We start from the raw sequence: 18,063 nt of genomic DNA, 5'->3' as shown, positions 1-18,063 counted from the left end.
GCGTTTGTTTAACAAAACAAAAATTTACCCAAACTTACCAACAATAGCTCATTTTGATCAAAGAAAATAGAGAAAAAATAAATATTTTTTGGTTTGGCTAAAAGTAGACAAAACATAATTTTAAATACCTAAATTATTGTCAGGAAAATTACTCCCGCTTCAAAGATTTGTAACTTTTATTGACATGGTATCAGGTATTTGGCATTTGTTTTTGCATTCCTAGTCTGGGGCTCTTTTTCCTTTCAACAAACTCCATGGGAAGTTATGAACGAACACAGAAGTATACATACATATATCTGGCATAATGATGCCTCAAAGAGTTTTTGGTCGCGAAAACTCATCTAGAACCTGCCAAAAGTGCATAATGAAAACTTCATCTTCCACTTTTTGATTTACAACTTGCAGTTGGTAGTAGTGTTGTTACTCCTGCTGAACTCTGTCCGATTCGCTTTCTAAAACGCTTTTTCGTGATCCCTTACAGACGCAATTTCTGGCCGAACTTTTGCATCTGTTGGGCGACGATGATGTTCGAGTGAGGGAGCATGCCGCCTGCTGTCTCTGCCGTTTTATAATGCAAACGGCGCGCCATCAATGGCAGCAGCACCAGCAACAGCAACAGCAGTCGCCTCTAAAAACCATGGGTGGCATTGCCATGGCTGGCAACATCAACGATGAAACCGAAGCTCAACAAACTAATTTCAATTTGCTTTGGGATTTTTTCGACTATCGCATATTTGGCAGCATGTCCGTGACGTTGCGTAATTTATTCCGGACCAGTTCGACGATTGGCCCGCCATTGGCAGATCCAGATGCAGTATCCTCTTTTGCTACAGCCAACGAAACATCCTCTGATTCTTTGGGTGGAGGAGGACTGGGTGGTGGAGGAGCCTCAACGGCGTCGGCCTACTTTGCTGGTAGTTACTATGGCGTCGGCGGCATTTCGACTGCCGATGGCCATGTTTTTGCCTCTACAACGTTTCAACGTCAAATTGCGCAAGAGGAAAAAGTTTTGGCCAAAGTTTTGTATCGCATGACAAATAAATTGATGACGCTGAATGATAAAAATTTGCAGGTAAATATTTATTTTGGTTTGTGCAAAAGGCAAAAGAAATGCTACAATATTCTATCTATCTATCGACCCGACTCATCACAACGTTCTCTTCCCCACTCTCTTACACAATTTTCTTACAGTTTGGCATAATTTACGCGCTACGGCTGCTGTTGAAGCACTTCAATTTTGTGGACTATCAACAGGCATGGACGGAATTCAATTTCATTGAAATTTGCATGAGCTATGCCTACTACAACAGTGCAACAGCTGCGGACTTGAGTTGTCAGAATGATTTGATTGATGTGATGGCCAAATTAATGGCAGGTGAGTAGTAGTAATCCTCCCTTAACAGCCTTCTCCTTTCGACGGCTCGCATTGTAAAGGGGTTCACAAGTCCTCCTCCTATATCATAACGAGCGAGTTTTGTCCAGATATTTCCCTCACTATGTATCCGTCTAGCAAATTTCAACTGCTAACCATTTTGGATGCCATTTACATAGTTATGTCTGTATACATATAGGCCTAATGATTGCTTTTGCGTGCCTGAATGCCCTCTCAATATTTATGATGACATTCATGCTGATATTTATTGAAATTGTTCAAGTGTCCAAGTTCAGTCATCAACTGTGGTCAGTTTTGGTTAATTTAATTTTTACTAAAATTATGAAAAATTTAACTGTGAGTGTGCACCCAAAAATTGCATATTTAATTGCATTATGGTGTAATAAATGCTGTGGAAAACGTTTGCATAAATCATTTTAATTAATTGTTTGTCATTAAATAGATTTGCATAAATATTTTCGTACTGCAATATAAGTAACGTTGCGTTTTTTGCTTTGAATTTCCTTTTTTTCCTATAGCTTTTTTTTATTTACATTGATTACAATTTTAATCAAGCAAAATGTAATATTAGCATATACATAATATTTCTTTTTTCCATTTGGTATGAACATTACATTTTATGTTTTTAAAAACTGCCAGAGATAAACGACTAAAAAATGCTCTTCCAACCTGCAAAATCGTCTGTTTTACTTTTAAACAATCTCCGCGTTTTTCATCGTTTAATTTATTTCACAAAACTTAAGTTTATCAATAATATCTTTAGTGCCTTTTGATTAAGATTTGCTTAGGAAAGTTTTGCAATAATATAATAATATTAATTAGAAGACATTCTTTGTTACATAACCTTGATACTTTAGTTGATTTTTAGTTACACTTTACACTCACTAAAAGCGCTAATATTCCAACATAAAATGTGCATTTATTTCAATTTGCAATCAGGGAAATTTAAAAAATAATATAAACATACGAAATTGAATGACTCGACATATAAAGTGCCCATTAATTGCAAGAAGTACATTGTTTCTATTTTATATGTTAATATTTTTCGTTTCAATCCAACAACAAATAATACGTTCAAGATCAAACATCTATATTTTGACAATAATCAAGCATTCTTTAATGTTCAACATATCCAAGTTAAGCAAAAATTAAACAGGATACTAAACTACATTCAAACATATTATTTTACATACTTAGTATGGAAACAGTTTTTTAATTAAATCATTTTCAACAGCATCATTAACAAAGTGCACCAAAAAGGATATTAAAAAAATATATGTGTACGTACATACATGTACATGGTATACATTATACGAACAACAACAACAACAACAATAACTGCACTAATAAACATTTCAATTCAATTTACGAAAAATTACATGTTCAGTCTAAAAACAAAAACCAACGAAAAAAAATTGAAACAAACCCAAACTTCAATTCAATTTCACACTTAAAACTTTGCTCTTGTGGGCAATTTTTGTACGGCTAAAGGTGGTGCAACAGTGGTTTAGTTGGATTTTTGACAAAGAGGGCGGGGGAGAAGCCTATTTTAGGGGGCGGGCAATGGTATCCTGTAGTTTATTTATTATGCCAGACGCGTATTTGCCATGCGCTAATGTAATCCACCATAATCAAAAAGTAATTAAATTATTAATAAACCATTAAATGTTAAATAACTTTTCGTGTCAGAGGCGTCGTCAGGTTGGCAGCCTCTCTCTCCCCCTGTTCGTTCCCACTTCCTGTTGTTAGATCGTTATGTTTTGCATTTACACATGGAATTATTCAACAATTTTTAGCCCTAAAGCACTTTTGCACCTCTTTTAACTGGTTACCAACTGTGAATCAGCCTTGCCATGTGTAGGTGGCCGACAGGCTTATCTATGAACAATGTGCATCAACATTTGAAAACAAAATCGCCAAATGTTTGCCTAAACATTTTTCGGCAGTTTACTTTATTCTCGTTTGATAAGTTTTGACAGTTGCCTCTAAACATGCAAATAGTTTTAAAATATTTGACAGTCAGTTGACTTTGTTCGTTAGGGTAATTTTAATTAACAAAACTACCATTTGGTGCAACATTCAATTAAAGTAACAATCATATCACAACTTGTGTTTTGTTTAAAAAAAACACAAACAACAAACAATCAGCTAAAGCCTGATGCCTAATAAGGTAGACATGTATTTTTTGCGTATTAATATAAAACGTACCGAAAAGCTTTTTATAATAAAAATGTATGTACGTTGGTGTAATAATTAACTGACATTGCTGCAATTTGAATTGTTGCAGGTTTACAAGTTTACTTTTTTTTAGTTTTTGAATCTTTTGTTTTGTCTCTATTGAATTGAACATGGATATTAAATTATATTTCCCTCAACGTCGGAGGCAAAATGGCTGCCTTACGAAATGTTTTTGGGAGTAGTGGATGGAACATTGCCCTAGGCGCCATAGTGAACGAAATATCGTGCTATAAATAATTATAAATTGGCTACGGGAAGTTTGGCGTCGTCTCATTATGCACAATTTTCAATTAATTAGCAAATGTAATGCAATCTCCAATACCCAGAACGGTCGCTACTATGCTTGGGAGGTGTGAGTGAGAGGGGAATGGGTAATTGAGGGGTTTATTGGGGTGCGGGCGTTGGGCTAGGTGAGAGGATTTTTTTAAATGGCTCCCTTAACACTTAATTTTTATAAATATTTATGCGCAGACAATTTAATTTATTTGCAAATAATCATTTTTTCACTAGTATTTTTCTTTTGCGAGCGTAAATAAAAATTTATATTGCCATTGTTGACACATAAATTGAAATGTTGCATGCAACATACACACACACATACACACACACACATACAGAATCGCACACGCAGAGATCCACGCACACATTGCAATAATAAATGCATATAAATCATAGCATACTTTGAAGCGTTTTCCGCTTGTTACCTATGCAACTTTTGTTTTAATTTCACATTATTTGTTTGCCTTTTGCAAATATACTTACAAACATATATACACTCAGGATGCATTCATATATGCAGCATATATTGGATTGCCATAGCAATCATTGGCGATTTTTTATTAAATACTTTTTGAAATTGCAAATCCATTAAAATGTGTTTTTAATTTTGTGATCTGCAATTACGTGAGCCATTTGTATAATAATTTGAAGTGCTCTCATTGGAATTTTAACACAATTAGCCCCCAAAAGCCGCAGCAGCAATTAATTTGCCATTAATATGCCTTGATAACCAAATCCATTCTCAACGAACACAGGTTCCATTCTTGCCACCGGTGAGACAAATGCCAGCCAGTTGGACTTTTTGCTGCGTCACTGCATGAAATTGCTGAACATCTACTATCACTTGGTCACCAATCAACGGTTGCAGCAGCAGCAACAACAACCAACTCACTCTAGCACCACCTCCAGCTCCAAGAGTAGCAAAACCGAATTCTTCACGTTGCCCAGCAGTACCGGGAGAACTGGAGAACTGGTAGCGCTTCAGGCTCTAGGTTACTTTGGAGGCGATTACGTTTACATGAAACTTTACAACATTTTAAGAGGTGCTAATGACAGCTACAAGGTAAGTCAAGCCACACGGACACCCCGGACCAGGAACCACGGACCCAAAGTCAAGCAAGCGGGGGCCATTAAGTCGCTGAGAGAGAATGGTAAAAGTTCTGAGGCACGTGCACTGAGATTTGCCAAACCAGCACGTACAGTGCATTGCGTCGTTTTATATATATATATGTATGCAACACTTTCGGGGTGGGCGCTGGCAATGAGTTGTAAAAATGCAATCCGCGACGAAATGCAGCCAACGTAGCATCTTCGCTTGACTTTTGCCACTCAAAGTTGTTGGCTGCGAGTGACTTAATGTGTGCATTGCATTAGGCGTTCTCCTTTCTCTCTTTTTACTCCAGACTGCACCCACTACTATGACTTGGCAGTTGGGGAGTTCAAGCCATTTGGTTTTGTGGCTGGCTTTTAGGCAACTCTGTCATTTTTGTTCTTTCTTTTTTGCAGATAACCATAAATCACGAAGCAGGCAGCTTATTAATTTGCCTGCTAAAGAGTTGCCTCAATGCGTTGAGCTTTTGCCTGGATGCAAAGAAGCCTTCAATGCCAACAGAGTTGAAATTAATTGAAGAAATACTCCGCTATTTGACCAAACTCATAAATTATGCGCCCGCCGAGTGCGTTGCATGTCTGCGGCAACTGTTGAAATATTTATTTGCCCAAAATTATGCCAGCCGAGTGCAAAGTGAAGCAAATGAGCAATATCATGCCACATTTACAGTACCCTATTTTGTGGCCAAGGGCTTATGCTCTGGTTCAAACTGCAGCAGTGGCATATTGCTGCCAACAATAAATTCAAAAGCATCTCCAGTGACAACAACTCAGGGACTAATTGAAGCCTCTCCACTAGTCTACAGCAGCAGTAACCAGCAACTCCATTCACTGGGCATGCTGTTTGTTCAGGGCCTGTCACCAGCCACACCGCCATCAGGCGACTGTGTACGGCTTATAAAGCTATTTGAGCCGCTGGTCATCTACTGTTTGACGGTGAGTAACCACACACAGACATACACGAATCGGTGTAACCTAGCAATGGCTAATTAATTTTAGTTGTAGCCAATTTGTTTGATTAAAAATGCACAGACACGAAGCCCGACCGTCCGACCATCCTGTTGGAGGATGCATTCACTGATATTTTATTAATGGCAAACATTTGCCAAGCACTTGTATTTTACCCGCTCACCCACTGCCTCTATCTCTCTAACCTACAGCTTTTTATGAAATCCAATGCATTGGTTCAGGCTCCAATATTGCAATTGCTATCACTGCTATTGGATTTAAATGTTACCTATAGCATATTGGATTCGAAAAATGTTATTTTCGAGCAAATACTAAACAATTTGGAGCTAATTGAAAATGGCATGGATAGGTGGGTACACTCATCCTATAAATTTGAAATTGGAATATTGTTTGCATAAATACTTTATAGGAATGCCTGCATCATAGTCCCGCACATGATAAAATTTTTGATGCAACTAACACACAAAAGTGATCGCCAATTGATAACCATACCAAAGATTATCAGTATTACCAATAATCTGTTGGCCAATGGTTCAGTACGCGAAGTGGCTTTAATTGCCCTCAAGACTCTCAGTTACGAGCTCTTCTTCATGCAGAGCCAAAACGCAGAGGCTATCACTTGCGGCAGCGACGATAATAACTCAACGAGTCCTTTGAGTGCAGAACCAACGCCGGATACACGAGAAGCTCTGCTGGCCCAACAACGCGAACTGGACACACAAAAAGAAGTTGTTCTCGGTATGCTGGAGAAATTTATTGATGCCACAGCCAGTCAACAGGTGTTGGCACTTTTAGTGCTCTACGAACGCAGTGGTCAGCATCTGGTGGATGTGGATGTGAATCTGGCAAAGATTTCATATCGCAGTGCCCATGATGCGGATGCCATCTATGGTTTACTCTGCCGCACCCTTTACGGTAGACAATTGCGTGTGCATACGGCCAGAGATTTGCGCCTAGTTGAAAGCTGTTTTCGCAATAATGGCAACTATGTCCTTGCTGATGGTAAAGACTTTTTGCAATTGCTGCAACTCTTCATCGAGCAGGTGAGTGATTATTCAATAGAAAAGTTAACCAAAGAAGCAACTGGCATCAGACAGATAACTGCATTAATTATTGCATAAATTTTACAACTCTCATGCTGTCAGGATGTCTAAGTCTTGCTCACTCTCTGTCTGTGTGAACCTTTTGCTTATAAAGAGTTTTAGGTGCAAAGTGATTTTGAAATATTTATACATGTAAATGAAAATTTGGAATCAAGTGGGTGACTATGGCATGTAAAATGAAACAAGTCGAGCTCTCAATATCAATTCTATCATGATGGCAAATCAATAGTGTGTGGCAGGCAATTGAGAGAAGGAATGCCTGTGTGTGTATCGTGAGTAAGTGTCGTTAGTCCCATCTAACGTGTCTGGCATCCACTTTAATGCCTAATTGAAATAATGCCACAAGTTTCAATTACTTACATAGATCCACTCTGCTTGGGGTTTAACAATAAAGAGAAATTACTTTAAAATTTTTCTAAAAATATTTATTAAAATAAAAATGTTTGATGTAATTAATAATAAAGCAAGTTGCTTTAAAATTTTGTTAAATTTAATGATATTAAAAATGATTACCAAATACCAATCACTTTAAAATTTCTGACATTAAAATAATGAAGATAAATTTGATTATTCAAATGCACTATTGTTTTTAGTCACGTTTCTTTTTAAGTCCCTTTTTATTGGCAATCATTGTCTTTGTCTTTGCTTGTTCCATGATTCTTTTTCTCGATGTGGCAAGAGTTTGTTGCATTTTTCTGATGTCGTCATCAGCCCGATTTGTCATTGCCTGTCCACCTGGAGACATTTACATACACACGAATGCACTTACAATGCATTTTTTTTTATTTTGTTTTTATTTTTTAACTATTTCATGCCCCATACTCTTGGTGTATGGTCTTGGTGATGCATGTGGCGTTGTAGGTAATGTGGCACATGTCGTCTACGTGACATTTTTAATACCTACGCTTCAACGCCGCACATTTTCAACTATTAATGTACATTTAAGCTACATTCACACACGCACACACACATACATTAACTGTCCCCGTCCTCCAGTTCGTCCTTTAACCATTGAGATCAGTCAACCGTTGTGCTACAGTTAAAACCAACTTAATTACATACTCACACTTGCCCACCCACATGTCAGTTGAGTGAGGGTCGGCTGCATCTGCTGCACCCTCATCTCACCTGGCTAAAACCCTTCATGCTGATGATGCCTTAGCCGTTGGCCATGAGCCATCATTCGAGTCGCATTAATGTCGAGTTTATTTTTTCTGCTTTTGCCCCCTTTGGCTATACAACTTCATTTAACTTGTAATTTATGCACACAGCTTAAAAACTTTAACTAATTATCGTTTATTTAATTTTGATATATGCTCCTACCCACTACATGTATATAGAAAAAAGTGTACATATTTCGCACAAAGTACACGCACTTTTTGCCATCCACGTGGCATGAGTAATTAAGTCGGTTATAAGTCGATGCAACACCCTCACCCTACTCTCGGTAGTTGCAACGTCAAATTTTAATTGAAATTGAAAATGTGCCGCAACTTAAATAACATTTTGCGTGTAAATATTCAACTGAAAGAAGTCCAAGAGGCGTTCAGAAAAATGCTTATCTAAAATTTACCACAATTTACCCCCGGTTTAAGCCCGTCCTATGTGTGTGTGTGGGTGTGCGTAAGGTGGTGTGTGGTTGTTAGGCGGGTATCCTTTCTAATTACAGTCGGAAAATATGTTGATGTTGCTGTTGATGTCGCCAGTAACTTTGTTCAAAAGAGAATGTGAGAGAGAGGGGATAAAATTTATGCAAAAGTTTTGCACTTTACTGCACTGGCGACCAACAACTGAAGGAGTCATCACCCAACTAGCTAAACCTCACTGTTACTTACTATTACTCTCTCTCAATTCTCCCCCTGCAGGATGTTGGCAACTTTGGTGATTTAGGTCTGGCAATGGTTATGCTCGCAAATGTAATCCTTAAAACCGAGGAAATTTATTTAGTGAATCACATAAAACTTTATTTGAAAAATAATCCAACGGCCGAACAGCGTCTATTGCGGTCTGTAGGAGGCACAGCATCATCTCTGCATCTCCAGCAGTGGCAGGATGAAGCCCCATCGACATCTTCGGCAGCAGCTGCCGCCAGAGCTGCTGCATCTGCCCGTATCACTGTAACGAAATCCCCGGCCATAAGCGAAATTAACTATTTAGCCAAAGTTTTAAGCGAGAAATTGCTCGGATGTCTGGATGCTCTCCTACATGGTCTAGACCCTCAGTCGTATCCGGATGCAGAGCCGTGTTTAGTGGGCAATAGCTATCGCCACCTGGCCGGCCGATTCGTTAACGCTCTGTACAATGTTTGCTGCCGCTCGCGTCACAAGGATGCACTTCAATCAGTATTCCGTTTGGTTTTGGCCGAATCTGAATTTCTCTGTAAATACTCCAATTTACTACTGCTGAGTGCTGCTGGCCATGAGTCCCTAGAAGGCGTTCTACTGGCATGCCTGCGATTGATGTTGTCGATGCGTTTAGTGGAACCGTTGGTATTGCTGGATCTGGCAGTCCAAATGCCATTGAAATGGACCCTTAAGCGTGCCCTGCTGCATGAGGTTTGCCAAGCAAAAGGGGTAAGTAACGGTATCTACTACCACGTATTAGTTTAATTTTAATTCGTCAGAGTGGCAAAGCTTTGCTTTCGTTTACGGTCATCATGGCTGCGTATAATTTTAATTGATTGCCACTTTAACATGCGCCACTTGTTGCCTAATGGCCGGGCACTCCATTTGAGATTTTATCGCTCTCTCTCTCTAATTACAGGCATTCGATTGGAGTCCGCAACAAGTGGAACGCCTGCTAGCTGGCAAGTATCTGAATTTCCTAATTACTGACCACTTGGAATTCCTTGGCGAGCTGTCCCAAGTACATCCTAAGTGCAGCTCATTATTGATCGTAGCCTTGCATCGGCATGCCAATCGCCTGAATCGAGTAAGTACACACACAAAAGAAATAAATTTAGCATAACAAAGCCAAAGAGGTTCGATTATATTGTTTGGGTTTTTTTTTTTCGTTTTCTTCAATTGCCAGCACTCAATTCGCATTGTTGTGCGACTTCTCAGCCGTCTTTCGGAGACGGCTAACTTCGAGAATGATGATTGCATATGGCAAACAGTCCAACTGCTAAGTCGTTTGCATCAGCTACATGATGAGAAGCGTTCAGTGCAATTGCCCCTCGAACGGCTGTCGCGTCGTCTAATCTCCCAGATGGCACCGACAGCCAGGAATAATATCTATCTGCGGCTCATGGGAGGCGAGCAGAAGCTAGAAATGCTGCTGTAAGTAAAAACGACGCAAATGGGAAAAGAGTAGCTAGCATTTGGCTTTTGTGGCATTTTCTGTTTTATTTATATTCCTTTATAGATTGAAGGACTTGGAGAGTCCAGCGGATAATGGGTCTGCAACGCCGCGCATAATTGATGAGAGCTGGCTTTTTGCTCAGGTAAGTGGGGACTAAACCACTTGACCATAATGGCACAGCTTCAGCTAATTTGTCCTTTTCTTCTACTTGTTCATTTTCTCTACTCACTGTTAAAGTTAATCAAATTTGCCACCCAACATGCGGATGCACCGCATCAGCAGCAACAACTAATGCACCTTTTACTGGAGATTCAGTCAGAGCCGAAATTGCAACGACTTTTGAATAGTCTTGGGCCGGAACAAGAAGCTCGACTCCTCCGCCATGCTCTGGCCGGTTCACTCGATGCCATGTTGTTTGCATTTCGCCAAAAATGCATTCAACATGCCCCACACATCAACTACATGCAACTGCCACCGCTGGCACGGGTATCCCATTCTTTACTTATGGCCAGAGTAAAGCTTGTCTCCACATCCCTTGAATTTGAAAACCATGTCAGTTTGGAAGATCTACATGTGGCTCAGGCTTTGACCACATTGCTGGCTTCCATTAGGAACATTGAACAGTCAGCTCTCATCTATATTGAGGCCAGGGTGGTTGAGAAATTTATGGTGGAGCATTTCTTGCGTCCAGAGCATTTGGAGGAACTGCTCACCTATATGGGGTGGCTGGCCAGAGTAAGCAGGAAGCACGACCATACAAAACGCAATGGTAGTGCCTTGGGGATATTTTTGAGTACCATTGATGCATTGCTGCAACATCCACGAATTTGGCGTGAAGTCAACGCCAGCACAACTGGCCTACGTAGTGAACTGCTTGAGGTCTTGACCATGACTGGACGGTGCTTGCTGCAGGACACAATATTCTATCAGCGCCATACGACGAGTGCGACGAACAAGGACTCAAATGCTCCACAGGCCATTTTCTTGGCCAAATTGATTGAAACGCAAATTGATACTGACGCCTTAGGCAGCAGTAGCAACGAGGCACGCTTGCAGTTTGCCGGCCATGAGTTGGCCCAGTCCCAAGTCCAAGTGCCGTTGGTAAGTGACATTCACGTTGTGGTAGTCATTTATCAGTCTGACTTGTGTGGCGACATGTTCTCTTCGTCCTTCTCTCTTTCTTTCTCTCACCCCTCCCTTTATTCTTGGTACAGTCTTTGGTAGCTTCTATTGGTATCTCCTTGCTGCGCACGCATCAGTTCTATGCCTATGCCGTGACTCCTCATGAGCTGATGCAGCATCAAGAGGAGCAGCAGCAACAGCAACAGGCAGATGGCAAACTGCCCACCATTCCTGTGGACAGTCTAAGTGATGTGGATGTCTTGCGACAATTTGTCAAGCGGTAAGTGTGATGAAAAAGCAAAAAGAAACTTTCTTAAAAAAAATTTTTAACGAATTAAATTAAACATAAGAGATTGTCTAACCAAAATATACCTAATTAGAGATAGAAAGGAAATTTCGGTCATGGACACATCAACCGGATATTTCAATTGTCCCTGCCTAGGCTAGCTATTATCAATAAGCCAACAGACTAGTTTGCTGCCATTGTTGTTGTATGTAGATGTCATTGTGTTTGACATCAACAACAGCAGCAGCAACACCAGCAACAATAACGGCAAAGGCAACGACAACAACAAAAGTTGCTGACAATGCTCTGACAGCGTTGACGAGCGCATGAAGCGATGCCGACGATGATGGCTAAACCGCAACTGGAAACATCAACATCCTGTTGTTCTATTACAAACATTCGTACACACACACGCACACACACAGAATCCTAGAGCCCATTGCATGTATGTCTCGTCTGGTGGTTGTAAGTCGTCTTTGTTCTTGGCTTGGGTTTCTGCTTGTTTGCCTCGTCCTTGTTGGTTGACAGCTTCCACATTGACTGTTGTTTCTATGGCAGTCGTCATCATTACGCTGTCAGCAGTTGAATTGTTATCCGCTAGGAATTGGCGGGCACGGGAACGGGCACGGAATATCTATCAAGCTGTCTGCAAAAGTCTATATCTGTGTGTGTGTTTGGGTGTGTGGTCTGTGACTGACCAGCCTAAAAGTTAAGTATCCTTAAAGGCGCGCCAACTAAAAACCATACACGAGGCTGCCTGACAAAAGCACAAAACATCAAAACCACATCAGTGCTGCCAACAGCAAATGGAAAAAGCAACGGCAACAGGAACAACGGCATAAGCAACCGAGCCAAAGGCAACAGCGACGATGATAACGTCAAAATCCCCCAAAGGGCTGACAGAGCGCAACATCAACAACAACTATGAGTCAACTAGATGAGATGAGAGCGACTACCATATAGAAGCGGGTTGGGGTAGCATCATAGTTAGGCACATGCAACATTTTGGGACATAGTTAGCGTACGATATAAGCAAATTATGAGCAGCAAAGTGAGATAAATGCTTGTCTGTGTGTAGACGCACATATACAAACAAAGCCACATCATCGCAAAATAGGATGCGCATCCCTAAACCAGTCTCAATCTCTGCCAAGCAGCTTGAGTTACATTGTTGCTAATTGCACAGAACGCCACCAAGCAGCACCGAAAAGCAAGAACAACAGCAGATTACTCTCTTTCTCTTTGCCTGTAACTGGCACTAGGCATCAACATGTTTTCCCCACACACACATACATATATGGAAAATCAATTTACGCTGGAAAACCATAGCAAAATCACATAGTTCCTTGCAGGCCATCAAAGTAATCAAAGCCTAATTGAATAGCTTTTTGGTCATTCGTTGCAAATGCATTTTATTTTTGAATATTTCAAGAGTTCATCTAATTAAATTAAATTTTCAATCGTTAAAGTTCAACATATAAGTATGTACCCATACAAATACATATACACACATATATTTGATTTTCTAGCTGATTGCCTGACAGCAGACTGGTAATTTAATTAACACCAACTAACAGATTTTCTCCTCTTTTCTCTTTCTCCCTTTTGTTAGACTATCGATCTTTGGCTATACAACAAGGCAACAATTTGAGGAATATTTTATGACTTTTCTGTTGCTTATTAACAAAGTGTATGATGAGCATATGGTCGATCATCAGGAGCAATATCAGATCAAGCAAGTGTGTCTGCTGGCCATTATGGAACTTTTAATGTCGCATAAAACGTTTCCCATTGTTGGCCTGCAAACCACTGGCCAGTTTCATCATACGACACGCTGGAAACGCATAACTTGTGACAGCATTAGGTAAGTAAAAAAGTGTGTGTGGGAAAATGTGATGGAAAATTAAAATGGCAAAGTTTTCTAATGTGTAATACATAAAAACAAAAACGAAAATACAAAAAACCCCTCACAAATTAAATGGCAGCTGTAAAAGTTCCCGATGTGTGTTTATGTGTGTGTGTTTGGGGTAGTTTCTGATTTCCTTAACTTGACTTTAACTTTTTTTTTTAAATGTACAACTAATTTGTTAACACGAGCGGGCAAACAACTACTTTTTGGATAAAACAAGTTTTTCACTTGATTTTACAATGTCTGCGCTTTTAATTAAACTGGAGCAAAAAGTACTTACTTTGACTCTCTCAATGTGTATGTGTGTGTGTGTGCTCGTGTGTGCATGTTTGTGATTTATGAAAATAATTTGAAAAAAGTTAACCAACAGGAAACCCTTTTTTTATGTGTGTCGCGCGGTCAACCAGTTTCAATTGCCGGCAGCCACAATGGAAATGTAAAAACGACAGCAGCAAAGTTAAAAAGTGGTAACAAATATTCTTTTGTCAAACCCTCGGGCCGCCCCTCGTTATTAGCTCTGGCTGGTACATAAATGTTTTGTTTGTTGTCTACTGTTGATTTTATAAATTAGTTTTTAATGGCAATGGCCAACTAGTTTTTTTTACAAACAACCTGAGGTATACGCAATATGCGTATAACTACCAACTGATAATACATTGTACATGCATATACGGTTTATTAATAAAAGTTCTCTCTTTTTATGTGTAATTTGCAGTTTGAAGAAACTGCATAAAGTGCAGCTGTTGGTCGATGCATGCAATATCTTCTATCAGGCCAATCTGGAGCGTCAGCTGAACCGGGACAATGTGATTGGCACACGCAACTTTGCTGCGAATCAATATGATCTACATTTCTGTTGGGCCCAAATGGAAGCATATGCAGAAGGCAGTTCATCTACCGCTACCACACCCGACGGGGAGGCGGCAGACATTAAGCCATCGTCCAATATTGCATCCGACATGGCCATACGCAACTATCGCCATTTCACACAGCTGTCAGGCATTGACTTTCGCAGTAGCAGCCAGTTGGTATTCGATGTACTGCAGCAAATGATCGAGGTGAGTGTAGTCTTGACTTGTCTCATCCAAATGTATGGCAGGCAGACTGTTATGCCAACTGTCACGTATCACGCATTGACTGCAACTGTCGGTTATATCTAATTTGATTATGCAAGAAGCTGCAAGTTGACTTAGCGGACATTACATGTCCAAAAGCGAACGAACGAACGAATTCTGAGTGAATCCCAAGTGGGCCTCAAAAATTGAATCTGTGCAGCTAATTGGAAAACTGTCAAGTCATATTTTTTGTTCTACATTTGCTCTTATTCTCGACAGCTTAACCACGTTCTAGTGCTGCCCAATTTGGTAAAGTTTTGTGAAATCTGCGAAAGTCGGGATCAAATCAAATGGATAAAAGAACGAATTCTTAAGCTACAGGACCAAGTGGCCATGGATGATACCATTTCACATCAGGTACACGCACCCACCAACTGTCTATCTTCCACTACAGCTCTTTATCTTATTGCAATCCTTTGAATGAGATGTTTTCATTGTTCTATGTAGCATATAATCTACCTGCTGTGTCGTACGCAAGCCCTTTTGATACCAAGTCTGGGTGAACTGCAGCACTTGTGCTCCCTAATTGGTAATGTCTATCTGAAGAGCTCGCATTGCTTCATACGTACGGCCACATTAAGAGGTCTGCTCTATCTATTGGAGTGCTGCAGCAAAACCAACACTGCCATGGGCAAGCTGAGTGAGGAGCTGGCCATGTTGCGTACACTAATTGTGGGCTACATCAATCGACATGGCATCATTGATGAGAGGTAAGTCTCTCCGCAAATTATCATGAACCACATCAGTGTTTTGAATTGACTAGGCTTGGCTGTTAATAACGTCTGTTGTTGCTACCTTTGCAAATACTTGCCATTCATTGACTTGAAAACGCAAAAAAAAAAAAAAAACCTTTCATGTCTTCATTTCCTGAAAATGGCAAAAGTTCTCATTTTCCCATTAGTTTACTGGTGTCTCATCAGCAGTTGCTCGACTTCCTTGGTCTTGGTCTTGTTTGGTTTTGGCTGGCCACCAACCTGGGCATTTTTTTCGATCAAAAAAGTTTTCAAGGACTGCGCCGGAAGTGTATAGGAATGCACAGCCCTCCAGGTGGCATAACTCGACAACGTGCAGTATATATTCACAAAAAGTTTAAGCCTGTCGATAGGGTTTTCCTTCGCCCGAAAATTCCACTGCTGAGTTTGATCGACGTTGTTGTTGCATATACTCTAGCAAAATTCTAATTATTGGCATTGCAGGTGGCAGCTAGACAACTTTCTCCCCCGCTTCCTGCCATTTTTATCTTACCCAATTTCCACGCTTGTGGCTTTTGATAGAGAGAATTTCACATGCAGCACTTCAGTTGCTCAGGGCACTATAGAAGCTTTTGCTATTGTTGTTGCTTTTCAACTCTTCCGATAGCATGGCATAACTTGCCAAAAACTAACAAGCTGCGCAAACAACCAACAAAACAATAGTGTAAACTGCACCAACAATTCGTATTAAATTTAAATTACGCATACGCAACGTGTGCCTGCCATCCCAAAACCCAAATCATGCCAAACTAAACCTCAGCTACCGGAGGATGCCATTCCAATAAAATAGCCTCCATAGGCAGAGTTTTGCTAATTAGTAAATTTCCAACTATTTCGATACCTACCTTTGCCTGATCTAATTATTTTGTAATTTTAGCCAACTCGAAGCCAAACGCTAACATGATATACCACATTTGTGTGGCTATCAGAAAACTTCTAATTAATTTAGACGAAAAAATATTTATTGCATGGGCATTTCTATATTTTTTGTTATGTACATATGTATCTTTCTCTTTTCAGTCCTTTACAATTTAGCGAAGAGCATACGAAACTTGTCTGGACTCTCAATTACAGCCTGATCGAGTGGACTTCGAAATTTGTACCGCAATGCCATTTGCTGTCTAATGCAATCATTGCAGCCAATAATTTCCTAAAGACAACTCACAATGAGGAGCTCTATTTGTGTGTACTGCATGTGAGTTAACTAACTAATACATACGCATATATGTTGGTATAGGATCTTGATCATGACCATTTATGTGGTCATCAGTGCAGTGTCTAGCCGTCATCTAGCAGTCAGTCAAAATAGACGGGACAGAGTAACGGACGGTTCCCTGCTGCCACTGGCAAATTGGCCACTGACAGGAGTCTAAACGCCCCACGACTTGGTTCGGCGCTTAGCCCGAGCCAAAGCCAGAGACCAGCCATGTTGCGCTTAATTGGTTTTTTGATTGACAATTTTCCAAAAACGGCATGGCAACCAAAAGCAAACGAAAAACGTAAAAAAACCAGAGGGCCGGGGCTAACTTCGACCGCGTCAAAGTTTGTATACCCTTGCAACTTTTTTGGTAACTCTATCCTTACCTATTAGCCATCAATGTGGAAGAACGTTTTATCTAAAAAGGCTTAAGCTTGAGAAAGAAAGGCCTACAATCATAGGAAATAACGAAGATATTGATCAAAGTCACTGTTTTCCACCGATCGTTCCTATGGGAGCTATATGATATAGTCACCCGATCTTTATCAAATTCGGCACAGTCATTAACATATATATTAAATTAAGAAATGTTTAATTTAAAAGCAATCGCGTTAAAAGTAACGAAGTTATTTACAAAAGTCACTGTTTTCGACCAATCGTTCCTATGGGAGCTATATGATATAGTCACCTGATCTTGATCAAATTTGGCATAGTCGCTTATAGGCGTAGTAAACTCTCTAATATTAAGTTTCACGACAATAGCTCAGAAAATAACGAAGGTATTGAGAAAGTCACTGTTCGTGTCTTGGCCGTTTGTATGGGAGCTATATTATATAGTCACCCGATCTTGATCAAATTTGGCATAGTCGCTTATAGGCGTAGTAAACTCTCTAATATTAAGTTTCACGACAATAGCTCTGAAAATAACGAAGTTATTGAGAAAGTCACTGTTTGTGACTTGGCCGTTTGTATGGGAGCTATATGATATAGTCACCCGATCTTGATCAAATTTGGCATAGTCGCTTATAGGCGTAGTAAACTCTCTAATATTAAGTTTCACGATAATAGCTCTGAAAATAACGAAGTTATTGAGAAAAGTCACTGTTCGTGACTTTGGGGTTTGTATAAGAGCTATATGATATAGTGGTCCGATCCAGCTGAATCCGAGATATACAACGCCTGCAGTATATACAAGCCTACGTGCAAAATTTCAGCTCTGTAGCTCTTACGGTCTAGGAGGAGTTTGCGTTGATCCAGACGGACGGACGGACGGACGGACGGACGGACGG

General features: G+C 40.1%; 1 protein-coding gene and 1 long non-coding RNA gene across 4 annotated transcripts in view; one reads left to right on the top strand and one right to left on the bottom strand.

The window, feature by feature from the left end:
• LOC137584289 (uncharacterized) overlaps positions 1–18,063 on the bottom strand; it is a 69,280-nt gene that overhangs the window by 43,824 nt on the left and 7,393 nt on the right. The window lies entirely within an intron of this gene.
• htt (huntingtin) overlaps positions 1–18,063 on the top strand; it is a 38,326-nt gene that overhangs the window by 13,516 nt on the left and 6,747 nt on the right. For 2 of the 3 annotated variants that reach the window (XM_068299448.1, XM_068299449.1), the window contains 17 exons: positions 482–1,072; positions 1,192–1,375; positions 4,666–4,973; positions 5,417–5,956; positions 6,181–6,338; positions 6,399–7,032; positions 8,958–9,665; positions 9,856–10,023; positions 10,123–10,370; positions 10,456–10,534; positions 10,630–11,493; positions 11,607–11,794; positions 13,413–13,664; positions 14,425–14,767; positions 15,044–15,181; positions 15,272–15,534; positions 16,597–16,771. In XM_068299448.1, coding sequence (XP_068155549.1) covers positions 482–1,072; positions 1,192–1,375; positions 4,666–4,973; positions 5,417–5,956; positions 6,181–6,338; positions 6,399–7,032; positions 8,958–9,665; positions 9,856–10,023; positions 10,123–10,370; positions 10,456–10,534; positions 10,630–11,493; positions 11,607–11,794; positions 13,413–13,664; positions 14,425–14,767; positions 15,044–15,181; positions 15,272–15,534; positions 16,597–16,771 — 5,841 coding nt within the window. Of the gene's footprint in view, positions 1–481; positions 1,073–1,191; positions 1,376–4,665; positions 4,974–5,416; positions 5,957–6,019; positions 6,150–6,180; positions 6,339–6,398; positions 7,033–8,957; positions 9,666–9,855; positions 10,024–10,122; positions 10,371–10,455; positions 10,535–10,629; positions 11,494–11,606; positions 11,795–13,412; positions 13,665–14,424; positions 14,768–15,043; positions 15,182–15,271; positions 15,535–16,596; positions 16,772–18,063 lie in introns of those variants that run through there. The other variant, XM_068299451.1, reaches the window with a different exon arrangement.

The sequence above is a fragment of the Drosophila tropicalis genome, unplaced genomic scaffold (assembly GCF_018151085.1).
Source record: "Drosophila tropicalis isolate 14030-0801.00 unplaced genomic scaffold, ASM1815108v1 contig_878, whole genome shotgun sequence".
Classification (NCBI taxonomy): domain Eukaryota; kingdom Metazoa; phylum Arthropoda; class Insecta; order Diptera; family Drosophilidae; genus Drosophila; species Drosophila tropicalis.
Note: the sequence above shows the minus strand (reverse complement) of the source record. Positions and strands in the feature narration are given on the sequence as shown.